The following is a 15,286-nucleotide window of genomic DNA, read 5'->3' as shown; positions in this document are numbered from 1 at the left end:
TGGTGAAGAACAGACTCAGACCCTTCAGACATCTGTCCTAAGTTGGCATGACCTGTTCTGGCCATCCTGTCATGCTCAGGCTTAGTACTGTGTGTCCATTTGTCACCTGCGTGCATCCCTGATGCAGTGGCAGGTTGCTTTACAGCTCAGTGCTGTCTCTACTATTTCTTTCTGGTATTTTTTTTTCCCAGGGTCAGTCACAGTCTTTCCTCATCACTTTATGATGACAAGTTTGATTGTTTTCGAGGATCTGAGGAAATTACTTTCTTGCTTCCTCATATTTCAGGCCCTGGAGTGGAAACTGTCTCTCTGTCATTGACTTTCTTCTCTTGCCCGTTGGTTGCTCAGCTGCTCCCTTCTGATTTGGTCTGTGCTTTCTGTTTGGTTCTTGATGGTGGAGGGAGATGTTCCCTGTGAAACAGGGCCCCTCAAAGGCACATCAGCTTCTTTCTTTAATTTTGCTGTCACATCCCCACCATTTCCAGACGCATCCCATCGATCCCTGGCAGAAACGCGCTTGGGGACACGCTCAAAAGACCTGGGTGATCTCTCAGCGGGTAAAACACACCTTGGACGGATCCCCCTCCTCCCCCCGCCGCTTCCCCATCGCTCCTACCTCACCCATGTGTCCCACGGGCTCTGCCCGTCAGGCTCGACCGAGCCCCCGCCGAGGGTGCGCCTCGCCGGGGCCGCCGCTCTGCCGCCCCCCTCCCGGTATCGCGGCGGCCACGGGGGCCCGGGGGCCCGAAGCCCGGGGATGATGGATGCGGGGACGGGGACGGGGGGCGGGCCCGAGGGGTAGCATCTCCCCGAGGGCACTGCTGCGGGGCGGAAGGCGAGGGGCGGCGGGGATGAGCCCCGGAGGGCAGCCCGGGGGAGGGGGATCCCGGGGGGCCTCCGCCCCCAAGGACGGACCGGTCCGGGGGTGGCATTCGCCGGAGCGAGCTGGAGCGACGGGTCCCTTGGAGACACCTCTCTCCATGGCAACCTAATCGCTTCCTGTGAAGATCCCGAAATAACCGACGAGACGGGGGAGCGGAGCGGAGCGGAGCCGAGCGGAGCCGCGCCGTGCGGGCAGCGGCGGGCGGCGGCGGGGGGCAGGTCCGGCGGGCGCGGGGCTGCGGGAGCGCGGCGGGGCGGGAGGGAGCGGGAGGAGCCGTCGCGCCCGCCGCCGGGGCAGGGGGCTCCGGGCCGGGGGGACGCGCTGCCCCGGCCCGGCCGCTGCCCCCGCCAGGAGCCCCGGCGCTCCCACGGGCTGCAGCGGGGGCCACGGGGCCGGGCGCGCCCGTGCCAGCAGCCATGGGGTTAACGGGAGGCAGCGAGCGAGAGAGACAGAGACAGAGAGAGAGAAAGAGGGGCTGGACCAGTCCTCGGCAGCTGTTTATTTCAAGGCATCTCTCGCTCCCTCTCCCTCAGCCAAGGCTCAGCCTCAGCAAACCTTCCTCCTCCTCCTCCTCCTCTTCCTCCTCCTCCTCCTCCTCTCCTTCCTTCGTCCTGGCCATGAGAGGCACGGGCAGCAGCAGCTGTGCTCCCTCAGCCCTCTGCTCCGCCGCCCCGGCTGCGCCCCACTCGTCTCCCCGCAAGGTAAGTTCATCCTCTCGGCCCGGGCTTGGGGGACAGAGTGGGGACGGGGCTGCAGGGGCGGGGAGGAGGGGAGCTGCGTGCCCGTCTCCAAGTCATCTCTCCCCGTCTCCTTCCCTGTGTCCTTTCTCCCCCTTTTTCTTTTCCCTTTCCCGATCTGGGTGCTCTGTCTCCTTCTAGCCGGCTGCCTCCTTCTTCCCCCCTCCTTTTCCTCCTCTTTTAGTCGGGGGCAGGGGATGCCTGAGGGGCCGGGAGGGAGGGGGCACAGCCGAGGGATCGCTGCCTCTTACCCTCCAGCTCCGGGCTCCATCACAGACCTGTTGTGCTGGAGCACTGGAGCCTGCGCTGAGGAAGGCGACTTCAGCCAAATTGGCGCAGCTGGAGAAAGGAAACAGAGGGGTCAATCCCACCTCCTACCTGGCCAAGGGTGCACCCTGCAAAAGAGAGCAATTCAGATGTGGAGACTGAGCACTTGAAGCACTTGGATGCCCGGGAACAGTAGGAAACTGGGAGGCAGAAGATTGTCAGACTCATGACATGTATTGCAGGCAGGCACTAGATGGCAGGGGACCGGCATCCTAGAGTGCTTCTTGGAATGGGGCCACATTTACAGTTCCCAAATGCAGGGAGACTTAAGCTCAGAGGACCATTGATGGGCTTTCACACACCCATTCCTTTGCTATGAAAACATCCAAATGCAGCATCACTCTTACAGCCCTGCATTCTGCCCCAGCCTAGAATTACCATAAGTGCTTACCCTCGCAGCCTGGCACGGGAATTCCTATCAGCAAGCCACTGAACGCTGCAGGACCTGCACTGACTCAGGGCGAGCAGTGTCAGCCCCTCCAGGATCCTGCTGGATCCTCCAGGGTGCTGCCACCAACCTTCTCAGCCTCAGACATCAGCTAGAGCAGCCTGACGTGAGCCGCTGCATTCCAACTACCAGCCCCCAAATTCAGCCAGCTCTGGGAGGTGCTGCCCCCAGCCCCATGCATAGCAGGAACTTTTTCCCTGGATGGGCTTGGCATCTCCACCCCAGGGTACCAGCATTCGGATTCACAGTCCCAGCTGCCAAAACTCCTCCGATTGCAGCAGAATTGTCTCCCTGGGTCATCTGCTCTGGGATTTTGCCCTTTCCCTGTCCCCACCCAGCCGAATACAGCAGGGCATATACATAACCCCTTTTCACCAACACCGGGGTTCATGCTTCCTGCTGCCAAACCAGTAATGACTGCATCTCTGCCTCTTGGACCATGAACTCCGGGCTGTTCGTGGCCACTGAGATAAATACAGGTGTGGTGTGCCCTGGCCATCACGCAGTGTGGGGAGGTCTCGCTGCTGGTGCCTGAACTTGCTCTGCTCAGTGCTTGGAGATAGCTGCTAGCTTCCGTGGTCCCAGATCACAATCTCGTATCAGCAGCTGTCACCATAGCCCTTATGCTGGCTGGGAGATTAAAAAATGACAGCAAGCCTAGCATTCCTTCTCTGTAAGGAGGGCCAGGTGCTCCTCAGGTCTGTTTTGATTTTTTTCATCACGATTCCGAGTGGAATCGTTGCAGTGGGGGAGCTGGGCAAAGCAAGGATTTGCATGAAGCTCTCGGTGCTGCGGGGTTGCTAATGGTGAGCGTTATTTCAGCCAGCAGTAAGTTTCATAATCTTCGCCCAGCTCTTGTGAATGTTCCATTTTTCAGGGTCATGAGCCTCTTTACCCTTCTTCCATCCCTTCCCCCTCTCCCCAAACTCGTTGGCAATTTCATTGTTCCAGTGGAATATATCCGTCATGTGAGGTCATCGCTGCATAAGGAGAGGTGATTGATTGCTTAGGTCACTGGGGCCTGTCCCATGCTGGGCTTTGAATGCTGGTTTGGAGACCTTGCACTGGACTCTGTGCTCAAAGGAGAGGCGAGGCGACGTGGGGTGCAGAGGGGCACGGTGATGCATTCCCGGCAGCTTGAGTCGCCGAGCAAACAGACTGCTGCATTCTGAACTAGCTGGAGTGCTCTGAGAGCAGACAGCTTCATTCCTAGAGGCACAGTATCACAGCAGTCAAGCTCTAGATGTTACAAAAATACAGATAGATCATCATCTGCCAGATGAGCCAGACAGAATCGGGTGCAACTCTTTTCCCATCCCTGGATGGAAGGAGCCTCTACCCGCTCCTCACTAACACGGCTTGTGTGCGCTTGGCTTCATCCAACTGCTCTCCAGTCAGAGCTGATCTCAGCTAGGCATCGAGAAAGCTGTGAGATTCTCAGATTTTAAGGCCGGAGGGACCATTTTGATCATCGAGACTGACCTACAGCAGAGCACAGGCCAGAGAATTTCACCAATTTAATTTCCTGCACCAAGCCCATAACTTCTGATTGAACTGTAGCATCTCTTTTAGGAATACAGCCAGGCAGAGGCTGCAGGCAGTAGGGAACACACCACCTGCCTAGGTGAATTGTGCTGGTGTGTGACCCTCTTTATTAATAGTATTGTTCCTCATTTGAATTTGTCAAACTTCGGCATTTTGTAACAGAAGGTTACAGATTGCACTTGATGTGAGGGAGTTACAGCATACAGCTGGCACCTTGGTTCTTTTATTCCTGTGTTGCCTTTTCTATTTGGATAGGATTTATCTGTGGCATTAAGGTGTACAAGAATCCTGAACATGGAGAAGGGGTTATCATAAGTGAATCCTAGGGCTTTCTGGGGGCACAGGAGTGTCTGAACTCCAGAGCTCAGGGTGTCACATTCAGGGTTTAGTCAGAGCTCCCTGCTCTGAACAGAAGTGCAGCAGGCTTTGCTCCTAACCATTAGGTAGGATGTAAATTCCCAGCCCTGCTTGGTGAACTGATATGTATGCTTTGGGGCTTGGCTACCGAGATCTGCTCTCTCATGTCCCAGCAACAGCAAGTCCATGCTGCAGGAGACTTACAAAGAGGGAGGAAGCACAGATGGGTGTGGGGAACAGCAGCAGGATTCATGCTTCCATCCTGCAAATGCATGAGAGCAGCTCCTAGCAGATTAGCCCCAATCTGGAGTGATGGTGGGGTCCATAAGCAGTAGCAAAGAACAGTGTAATTCTTACTCACTGCTTTCAAGCACCAAGATTCACAAACTGAGCTCAATGAAGTGCTCTGGGTAAAGAGCTTTGTCATTCGCACTCTGTCATCTGTGCATCACAGGACCGGAACGCTGAGATGAAGGCTCTGTACCTAGAGTGAAAGTATACAGGTTTCTTGTTCAGACCCTGCGAGCACCTGTGTCCAGTTTTATTGCCATTAGACCTGGGAAACACATATGAAAGCAACAGCCTTGCCACGAGGTACTGGTGCAGAAATCCAGTCTCTCTGCTCTGGCACACAAAGGCTTCCTGAATGGTATAAGGTGGGATTGACACATCCAGTAAGAGCATTGGCATCCCCTCCTCTGCTCTGAAGGTCTACCAGTTTATTCAGGATCCACACTGGGAGCTGCATCCAGAGCCAAACGTTACTCTTGCCCTCCCACACAGCAGGGTCGGTGCCCAGGACACAATCCTGCTGCCGGTGGCTGACCGCAGAGTGCCCCAGACATGCTTTTTCTGCTGTTTAGTCAATAATCCACAGGGACATCTATGCTCCATTTCGAACACAAACGCTCCAAGCACGGTGGAATCCAGCCTGCACTGCTTGGTATTTTCACCTGAAGCCTTCCTTTGCTTCCACACCTTCCATGGGAGACACCTCTCTCCTGCTCCCAGCTCCTCCACAATCAGCCATGGGTGTGCCAGTGCAGGACACACTCTCAGTCTTTGGCCACAACCTCATTAACGAACCAGAATGTGATGCAAACCGATTTTGCATCATTCCTGCACCCCTCTGGAGCCTCCTTTGGGGGTGGGGGCATTGGGAATCACCAGCCCTTCACTCTAGGCAGCAGAAACCATGCACAGAGTGTGTCCAGTCTGAGGCTTGCACCCCCGTGTATGGGCTGTCCCTTCCTCAGCACCATGTGTGCATGAGGTGGTCAGTGCTGGGGCTCACCCCTCGTCAGCTCATTCCATACGTTATCTGCTCCATAGGGCTGAAATTTAGACAACCATGTGAGAAAGCCATCCAGGATTTGGCTCTGTGGAGTTTTTTATTCCCAAGTTTTCAACTCTGGAAGTCTATAGACTGGGGTGTCATTACTGGAGCTCACAATCTCAGCTTAGAAGAGCAGTGATGTCTCCATCATGAGATCTCCCAACAAGCGAGGTGAGCACAGTGACCCCAGCATTCCTACCCCCAGGCACATTTCGGAGGGTCGAGCCATTGTTAGGAGGAGTGCTAGAGGTTACACAATGCACCACCACTGTACCACACTACCTGCACTTGGAGAAGGTCACCCATGCTGGGATGGCACTGTCCAGCCCCACATCTCCTGCTTCCCAATGAAAAACAGCCCCCAGCCCCTGAAGACTTGAGCTATGACTGAGAGTGCTCTGCCATAAGCACAGCAGGCTCTTCATCCCAGGGAATTGTCCCGTAATGAGTCCCAGGCATGGCCTCAGGCACTCCAAGCCACCTTGAAACCTCTCCTGCAACTTGTGTGTCCTCCATCCTGGGGATTCACACAAGGAGGTCCTCCATGCTTGGAATTCCCTCCCTTTCAAAGTACAAAATAAATTCTGTCATGGATTTGTGTTGCCAGACATGATCTTCTACGGCATAGTGATCTTAATCCAGATGGCCAAGATCTCGCCAGTACCTGGCTTCAGAAGAAACTTACTCCATTCTGCTGCCTCTCTGCAGAGCTGCATTTTAACATTGAGTCCCCTCCAAGGCTTAGAGGTTCAGGAGCAAAGAACAAAGAAATGCTTAGAATAGCTGCTCTTTTCTCCTCATCTTCATCTCAGGATCCCTCCAGAGACTGATCTTGCCCCGGAGGGAGGGGCAGGGCACATTAGCCAACAATTCTTTTTTTTTTTTTTTTTTTTTTTTTTTCAGTGAACTTTGTTTAAATATTTAACAGAAGGGAACTAAAAATATACCCGGTTAATGCAGCAGGAGCTAGACAGCTACTTAGTCTTGGGTGCCTTTCCTCCTGGCCCTTCTTCTCAGGTGTATATCACAGCCAGCCCTGGGCTCTTCCCTCAGGAAGAGGAAGCCTCCCACGCAGGAGGGGCTGCAGTTTTTGTTCAGGGCGTGGGGTGAGCAGGGGAGGATGGCAGTCACCCCTTGGAAGCCGGGAGGTGCAGCACAGCTGGCTCAGCGCTGGAGGGACAGGGTTAGCCTCTGCATTGACTCCCCTAGCCAAGCATCTCTGTTTCTCCATCCCGGCAGCCACAGGAGGGCATGACCGTGGGGCTGTCGGCATTCATGCTTTCCCCTTCACGATGAAGGAGCAGGCTGAACATCTCGCATGAATTTTTCCTTTTTGTGCTGTGTGTGCGTGCGGTTGCCGAGAGGAGCCGGGGTCAGGCACACAGGAGCTCGCCGGGGAAGGGCCGGCACGGCGCTGTGCCCGGCCGAGGGAAGGGCGGGCAGCACCAAGGGCAGCCGGGCTGCTGAGCACCGCGCTGGGGCCGGAGCGTGCTGGGCGTCCGGGGCAGAAACCCGCCTGAGCGACCCGACCTCACTCCGTGCTTTTGTTGCTCAGCTGTGGGAGGTGGAGGAGAAAACTGAGGAATAAGGGAGAAAGGGAAGAATGGGACAATGCAGAGGACGTTAAGACAAGGAGTGCGGGAAGGTAATTTCATGTTAGCTAAGAGGAAAGTAAATACTAAATATTTGATAGGCATATTTTTTCTCTTAAATTCTTTAGCGAGGCTGGACTTTTTCTCGCTGATTCACTCTTTCTCAGTCATCTTGGTTTACCACTCTCGTGCTTCCCCTCTCGCTCCCTCGCTCTGGCACACAATGAAGAGGCTCTCTTTTAATAAATGGATTACACACTCCAGACTATAAATAAACACAGGAATTAAGATTCCAACTTGTTCCAGCGATAAGCAAACAAAGATGCTGAATCCCCCTCTCGGCCCTCACACAAGAGAGTCCCTGGGGAAGCTGCGCATGTGCCCGGGCACGTGTGCTCCGGAGATCGCTCCTTGCTTTTGTGAGCATATGCTAATGCGTGTGTTTCTGCGTGGACTTGGCATCCGGGAGGGGACGATGCACCTCCGTGCATGGGGGGCATGGGAGCAGGAGAGGGTGCACGTGTGCGCATGGACTCCCCTCATCCTGCCTGCCTACCGGGAGCTCACCTGGGGCGGCACACACTGTCTGCAAGGGGACACTGACACCCCTCCTTTTTGGTTCCAGTGAAGAAGATGAGACAAGATCCTGACTGAGCAAAGACACTGTTGCGTCTGAGATGGAGCCCAGTGCCTGGTAGGTTCACAGCTCCCCACACTGGCAGGTGAGGCAGGAAGAAAACAGGAGTGTGGGTGGTGGGCTGCTCCCGGCTGCTCGCTCTTTTGACAGGAACAACGTTTAGATCAGGCTCTCTTCTTCTCCCCACTCTGCAGCAGGATGCCTCCACTCCTCTCCCGCATCCACTCCCTGCAGCTGTGGCATCTCCTCCTCGTCGTCTTGGCCGTCCCTCCTCCCGGCACATGGTCTCTTCGTTCTCGGGGCCCCGCGGCCCCTCGGCCTCTTTGCACCCGCCGGAGCCCCTCGGCCCCGCGGTCCATTTGCATCTGGGAAAGGACCTCGCAGCCAGAGCGGGATTCCCGCTCGGATCCCGGCTCGGATCCCGGCTCGGATCCCCGCTCGGATCCCCGCTCGGATCCCCGCTCGGCCCAGCCGCGCCAGCGCACCCTGCCCGCGCGGGCAGCAGAGCTGCGGCACGTGGTGCGGCTGAGGCGCCAGGCCGCGGGCGCCCGGCCCGCCACCCCCTCCGGCTTCGAGGACGGCATGCCCTCCTCCCAGTACCCCTGGGCCATCGTGTGGGGCCCCACGGTGTCGGATGAGGATGGAGGCGACACAAACTCAGCCAACCCGGGCTTCCCGCCGCTGGGATACACCTTTGTCTCGCCGCACGGGATGGCGACGGCGCAGCCCAACTCCCACTCGCTCCTGCACAACGCGGGGCTCAACCTGCGCGAGACCCCAGCCACCCTGCGGCCCTTCTTGTTCGGGCCTCGGGGGGAAGGTAAATCTGCCCTTTGCTCCTTTCATCCCAGTCCCCTGCAGCAGCAGCTCCTTCTACAAAACTCATCAGGAACCTCCCCTTGCCCGGCTGCTCTCTGGGGACTGGAGGGAGTGGCCATCACAGCCCCCACTCCTCTGTCTCGCAGGTGTGGACCCCCAGCTGTACGTCACCATCACCATCTCCATAATCATTGTCCTGGTTGCCACTGGAATCATATTCAAGTTCTGGTGAGTGGGGTTTGCGCCAATGGAAGCTCTCACTGGGCTGTTGTCCACAGGAGGACTGTGGGCTTGGGACCCATTTGTCCTAGGGGTGCAGATCTGGCGCTGCAATCCCTTGCGAGGTTTGCCGCACTGGGCTCTAATGCTGAGTGCAGCAGAGTCCATCCTACAAACCTTTCTGTCATCAAAGGCTGGGGCTTGTCTCTTCCTCACCCCTGACTGTCTCCACAGCTGGGACCGAAATCAGAAACGCCGGCGTCACTCGGGGCAGCAGAGCAGTGGGAGGCAGCAGGAGAGCCAGCAGCCCCTCACAGACCTCTCGCCCACCACCGTCAGCATCCTGGGGCCCTACGGCGACCCCCTGACCCCCACACCTGAGGCAGAGGAGTCCAGGCAGGGCCAGGAGGGTGCAGAGAAACTGGGTGGCCACGGGAAGAATGCAGCCTTCCAGCTGAACCGGTGAGTGCCAGTGTGCTGGGGCAAGAGGGGCTGGCAGGGGACAGGGGGACGGGCACACTGAGGCAGGGCACAGGCGATGCTGGCTAGCAGGAGCAGTGGGTTGGGGCAGTGGAAGCGCTAATTAATTTCCAATTCCCTCTTTCCCCAGAATCCCACTGGTGAACCTGTGAAGCTCCTGGGAGAGGCTGAGCTGGCACCCCATCCTCCTGTCACAGCTGGCGAGCACGGACTCTCGCTGCCTCTGCTACCCCAGGAAAAAAACAACCTCCTTGTGCCACAGCCCACCACCACCACCACCATTATTAACTAACCGCACCGGGATGTGCCTGGGCAAATGGACGAGCTGGGCCTCCTTAGCCTCCTGCTGGGGGAAGGCTGGGGACCCGCCCTGCCCATGCAGGACAGGGTGACAGAGAGCAGAATGGTGGGAGGGAGGGAAGACAGCTGGTTTTGGTGGTGTGAAATCTTGACCTCCCCAGCCCCTCTTCTAGCATATGTGCACAGACACACTTGGATTCCATGACTCTCTCACCAGTGCATGCCTGATACCGGGGGTAGGCAAGGTGGAAAGGCGTACCCCTGTCCCCGTGGGCCCTCACCCTCCGTGTGTCCCTTCCCATGTCGTGTGCTTTGCAGTGAACGTCTGGAGTTCAGTGGCTGCAGGATTGCCTGCCAGGTGACTTGGATGGTGGCAGCTTCATCTGTTCCTGAGACCTTGGCCCTCCTGAGAGTCCCAAGGGTGGGTGAAGCTTGGGCAGAAGAGGCTCACAGAGCACCTGGGCCCTCTCAACAACCCATTTCCTTGAAGGAAACATTATCTTCCCACTAGATGGAAGATATTCACATCTTTCCAGTTTCTTTCTGCCTAAGACTCCTTTGGGTTCTTTCTCTTCAGCTTGTATCTTCCTTCCTCTTTCCGTCCACAGTTTTTTCCCTTCAGTTCCCACCCCCATGCCACTTCTCTTGCCAGTTGAAGTTGGAAAAGATTCCTTTAGCTTTCCAAATGTTTTGATCTGTTGAAAGCCTCCTCGCTGTCCCTCTCCACCCCTTCAGCCTCCTTCAGCAAGGTTTTTCTGAGTAACACCAGTCTATGATGATGCTTTCCAGAAAATCCAAGGTGGAGCCTTCTGCTCACCTTGTTATTTAGCAAGTGTCCTGTACACAGCTAAAGCACGGAATACAGACATTGCTGGGCACAAGGAACTTGAATTTTGCTGGGCTCAAGAAGAGATTTGCTTTCAGATACTCCTGGCACAGGCAACAAGGCAGCAGACAGGACTCTGCGCCTGGGATGACCAAGAGTGTTTTAGAGTTGACCTTGGCAACACTGGAAGGGTTGCCAAGTACTGCTGGTAGGTCTCTCCTGGAGTGCAAGGTGACTGGACAGCCAAAGGCAGTGCTCACCAAGGGCATGAGAGAGGGGTATCTGGGCTCCCAGGTGAAGCTTCATTCAGTTCCCCAGCTGGTCAGAAACTGAAAGCAATGGCACAGGTATCTGGCCAAATTGGATGATTGCGTGTGCCCTTTGGGGCTGCAGTGGTCCGTGGGGCTGGCAGCCACACTGTCACTTATTTCTGTGAGCAAGATCCGTGCATCTCCACCTCTTCCTAGGCATGGACCCACGGGTGTCAGTTTGAGGAAGTGTGAGATGGCAAATTTCAGCTTAATGACCATAGTTTCTCTTAGCTTTTATGGACAACTTCAAATGAATTAAGATCCCACATTGACAACCACTGAGGTGAAAAGAGGCACATTTAGATTAGGTTGCCCCTATGGTGTGCAAACACCTTTAGCTGCTAGACTGATGAACCCAGAGGGAGGAAAATCACCCACAGTTTGAATGCCCTAATGTACCATTCAAGATCTCTGACAAAAGTCATCTTAGGGAGAGGGAAGTGGTCTTTCATCCTGTATCTCTGCATTAAAAGCCTGTTATTTGTAAGACAAAGCATAGAGAATTTCATAAAAGGCCTGGTCCTGCCCGTTTACCCAGCTGAACCATTAGGTGTTCTCGGGTCCCATCTGACTCACAGTGAAGGGCATTTAAATGAGAGTGTAAATTACAATAAGCTTCCCAAAAACAGTAGAGATTTGGAGAAAATGACAGGTCAAATAAAATTACTGGCTTATTAAAAGCACAGAGTGACTGAAAGACGTAGGTGGAAAAGGACTCTGGAGATCTCTAGTCTAAGCACAGGTTGAGTCTGTGCTTACAGCAGGGGATATTAGTGCTTTACTGTAGATTGATCTGTTACTGAGCCTGTGCTTATTCAGGATCCATGCAAGGCTTTGGTGCACATTTAAGCTGCAGATGGATGGGGAAGGACCAGGTGGTGGTTCCTGCTCGCTGCCCCATTCATTGCTGCCTCTGTTCCCCCTCTCCCTGGCACGTCCCTGCTGGGGAAGGACATCTGCAGGAGACTGCACAGCTGATTGCTGGCAATTTACAATACCTGAAACTGGCTGAAGTAATCTTCCAGACCAGATTAATTAGATTGTTCTTTGATCAACAGCATTTGTTGAAACAAGGCCAGAGTTTACACTCTTCCACTTCAAGGGCTGTCCTTGGACTTTCTCTTTCCACATGCTGTGTGGAGAGGTTTGTAAGAAAGTGGCAGGGGAACCACAGAAGGCATAGTGAAAACATTTTCCAATACTTGATGTGGGGAAGCCCTGTGCTCTCCTGGGAAGGCTTTTGTAAATTCTGCAAACAAAACAGATTTTGGTGGTTTTGGGGTTTTTTCCTTCTTCTTTTACTTTTCTTTGGTTTTGGTAAAAGTATCTCCAGGGAGTGAAACCTTTCATGGATACGGTGCTGAGGGGAAAGCTGGTGAAGCTGTGTAGAAAACGTATAACAACAGAGGCTTGGGTATAAAGAACATCTTTTCTAAGAACAATTTTCCTAGCCAAATACATTTTTATGATAATCAGTCTCTCACACAAAACAGTTTAGATACAGGGAAACAACTTCATTGTCCTGCCCAAACATTTGTTGCTATGCTTTGTCCCTAGAACAAAACACTCAGAACACACGTGGACACACAAGCTTCTTCCAGTCAATAAATAATCCCACTGGTTCTGTTTTCTCCATGACTGGAGCCCTATAAACCATCTTCCCCTACACAGATTGGAGCCAGAGCATGCCTGAAGTCTCTACCCTGGCCCAGGATAATATTTTGTAGGATGTGCACATGGATGGGTTGACAGCACTGAGTACCAAGACAGGGCAGAGGACAGTACCTTCTTAGTCACAGCCCATCAGGTTTCCCTGCTCTCTAGATGAATGGAGGAGAAAGATTTTTTTTCCCTTTCCATTAGAAACAAAAAGATTTTTCTTTCCATTAGAGAGAAAAGTGTGCAGGGAAACCAACTGGAAGTGTTCGTAATCTTGGGCTAATTCTGCCCAACATTTCTATGCTGCTTGTTAAAAGGGAACGTCTAGGTGGGCTGAGTGAGATGAAGCAACTGTGTCTCTGCTGAGCTCCTGGAGAGTCCTGGCTTTTTGAACCCAAGGGTGTTCTCTCTGTGAGCACAGTGGAAGGGAGGGAAGTTCCTGCTTTGAAGCAGGAACTAAAGTCTCCTTCTCTTTACCCAAGAGAGTTGTATGACCACAAGGCCAAATCCTGCTTAGGCTTTCCCATCTGGCTGGTTGTACTGGTAGGCAGGGAGCAGACCTCTGGTGTGTGCTTCCACAGCTCTCCTCCAGTCCAGTTTCCAGGGACTTTCATCCAGCCAAGCAATCCCAAAATTCAGAGAGGGCTATCTACCTCTTCCTCAATGGCACCCAAGTGCCCTTGCAAATCTGGTCCCTTCATTTCTCACTCCACTTCTGAAGAAAAATGCTTGGAAAGCAGTGGTTTGCTCATTCCCTGTGAGTTCTCAAACAGAACCACCTTGAGACTGTTCTGAATTAAACTGTGATTTTTTTTTCACTCTGACAAACCACATCTGTGGCACAGCCTTAGAGCTGAGACCTGCAGCACAAAAGTCCTGGGTCAAACTCCAGCTCCCCAGCTACATCCCTGCAAACGTCCCACAGCAGTCCTGGCCCTACCCTGGGAGGACCATAGAGAGAAGTCCCCTTTCTTCACCAACTGCTGGCTCTCTACTCCTCTTTTCCTCTTGTTTTCCTTCTCCCACTGTTTTCCCTCTCCCCACTCTTGTCCCATACCACGGACTCCCTCCTGGCTCTCTCTCCCCTCCTACTGTTTCGCTCTCCCTACTCCTCTCTTGTTCTCCCTTTGCCACTTGGTCTCGTTCTGCCATCCTCCCCTCCGGCCTCCCTCCTGCTCCTCTGCTCAGTCTCGCTCTTCCCCCTTCCCTGCCCTTGTGCGCTGTGATATATATTTTTGTAGGATTTCTCTTCTCCTTGTGGTGAAATATTCAAATCTTGTGGGATGTTAGTTTCAACATTTTTAAATAAAACTTTGCAAAATATTGAAAGAAGACCTCTTGCTTCCCTGGAAGGTGCCATACTGGAAAAGTCAGGGTGGGATGAGAGGGACTGTACCCTGGGCGGACCCCATCGGGATGGGGGCTCAGACCGCTGGCATCCCACATTTTCTTCTTGGGAATAGAGAGGGCAATTTGGCCCCATGTCCATCTTGTCTCGGTCTCTTTGCCGACTAAAGGGGCTCTTTAACCATCCTCATGCATTTCCATGGAGGTGACGCCTGGTGGAGGAGGAGCCCTTCTCGATCCACTTTTCCACCCAAAGGCGCTGTCCTGCCTCTGGAGCTGCTGCCTCCCAGGCACGCCCTGGGGCTGCTTGTCGCGCTGGGGACCAGGGTGTCCGGGAGAGGTGACGGGAGCCGAGGGGAAGGGAGGGACCTGCGGCGCTGCAGGCGCAGAAGCCTCTCTCACTCTGTTCCCCGCGGCTGCCTCCGCAATTTCTATTTACAGCCCTGCTGCCTCCCCTCCTGGCCACAGTGCTGCTGCTGTTGCTGGTTTCCAGGGCTGCTCTGTAATTAAGCATCCTTGTCTCCTGCAGCTCCTCCACTCCGCAAGCCCAGCGGCAATTGGGGCTGGGGGCGCACCGGGCTCGATGGCCACTCCAAAGGGCTGCTCCCTGGCAGTGGCTGGAAGACTGCTGGGCACGGGGATGGTTCCCAGCCCCTGCTCCCTCTGCCCTGTCTGAGTCCTTTTGGCACTGGAGGTGTCCCTTACCCTCTGCTTTACTCTTGGAGGAAGGAGCAGGCTTCACAGACCAGACCTGACCTCTGACTCTGGGGTTTCTGCCCACTGGAAGGACCCTTCCTGCTGCAGGGCCAGGCCCCTTCACAGGGCACCCTGTGCCCTGGACAGGATCTCTGAGGGTTGTGGTGGCCCCAGGCTGATCAGAGAGCAGACACACTACTGTGGTGTCTGTCCTGGGTACAGACACACAAGAGGCTGAACAGCACCTCTTCTGCCCCTGTGCTGAGTGTGGGAGGGCAGAGACTTTCACCCCTGCTGCTTTAGGTGGAAGATCCTCTCCAGTAAACAGCTTTGGGGCTGGGCAAGCCAGAGAGACTTGACAGAGGTGGCGATAGGTTCTCATTGAGCTGAAGTTACATTCCTGTAATTGGTGCAGTGAGATGTTTTTGCATAAACCTCATCTGCTTCCAGCCAGAGCTTCAGCCCTTCCTGCTGACTTCTCTCTGTCATCAGATGCTTTTCCTCTGGTGCCCTCTCTGCACAGGCTGGGGCTGCAGGCACTCAGCCAAACATACCCTTTTTTCACCAGGACTCACCCTCTGACTCACAGGGGAAGTTCCACAAGCTGCCCCTTATCTTCTGGCTCCCTGAAGCGCTGACTCCCTGCTCTAGTCCCCTCCCACCACCACTTCCCACTACATCACTCCTACCCACTTGTCCATTTTGACTTCCCACCCTTCCAGTCTGGTCCCAGCCCCGACTCCTTTTCCAGCATCTCCATTCCTTTC

The 15,286-nt window shown here is 54.6% G+C and overlaps 1 protein-coding gene across 4 annotated transcripts; it reads left to right on the top strand.

Annotated features, from left to right (window-relative positions):
• Nucleotides 1-372: 372 nt before the first annotated feature.
• On the top strand, nt 373-13,802 carry PIANP (PILR alpha associated neural protein). Of its 4 annotated transcripts, none has more exons than XM_056482765.1 (7): nt 373-557; nt 1,417-1,584; nt 7,851-7,919; nt 8,057-8,682; nt 8,828-8,909; nt 9,135-9,362; nt 9,511-13,796. In XM_056482765.1, the coding sequence occupies exons 3-7, from the start codon at nt 7,903-7,905 to the stop codon at nt 9,530-9,532; spliced, it is 975 nt and encodes a 324-aa protein (XP_056338740.1). In that variant the 5' UTR covers nt 373-557; nt 1,417-1,584; nt 7,851-7,902; the 3' UTR covers nt 9,533-13,796. The 4 variants fall into 4 exon arrangements, with proteins under 4 accessions (XP_056338740.1, XP_056338810.1, XP_056338656.1 ...); XM_056482835.1 differs by having other exon boundaries at nt 416-557; nt 7,851-7,947; nt 8,060-8,682; XM_056482681.1 differs by lacking the exon at nt 373-557 and adding an exon at nt 1,002-1,101 and having other exon boundaries at nt 9,511-13,802.
• Nucleotides 13,803-15,286: the final 1,484 nt, after the last annotated feature.

The sequence above is a fragment of the Oenanthe melanoleuca genome, chromosome 1 (assembly GCF_029582105.1).
Source record: "Oenanthe melanoleuca isolate GR-GAL-2019-014 chromosome 1, OMel1.0, whole genome shotgun sequence".
NCBI classification, from domain to species: domain Eukaryota; kingdom Metazoa; phylum Chordata; class Aves; order Passeriformes; family Muscicapidae; genus Oenanthe; species Oenanthe melanoleuca.
The sequence above is the reverse complement of the archived record's forward strand: the minus strand, read 5'-3'. Positions and strand labels throughout refer to the sequence as shown.

Coding starts and splice junctions, on each gene's coding strand:
- PIANP (XM_056482681.1), top strand. Junction 8,910..9,134: donor GGAATCATATTCAAGTTCTG/GTGAGTGGGGTT, acceptor CTGTCTCCACAG/CTGGGACCGAAATCAGAAAC. Junction 9,363..9,510: donor GCAGCCTTCCAGCTGAACCG/GTGAGTGCCAGT, acceptor CTCTTTCCCCAG/AATCCCACTGGTGAACCTGT.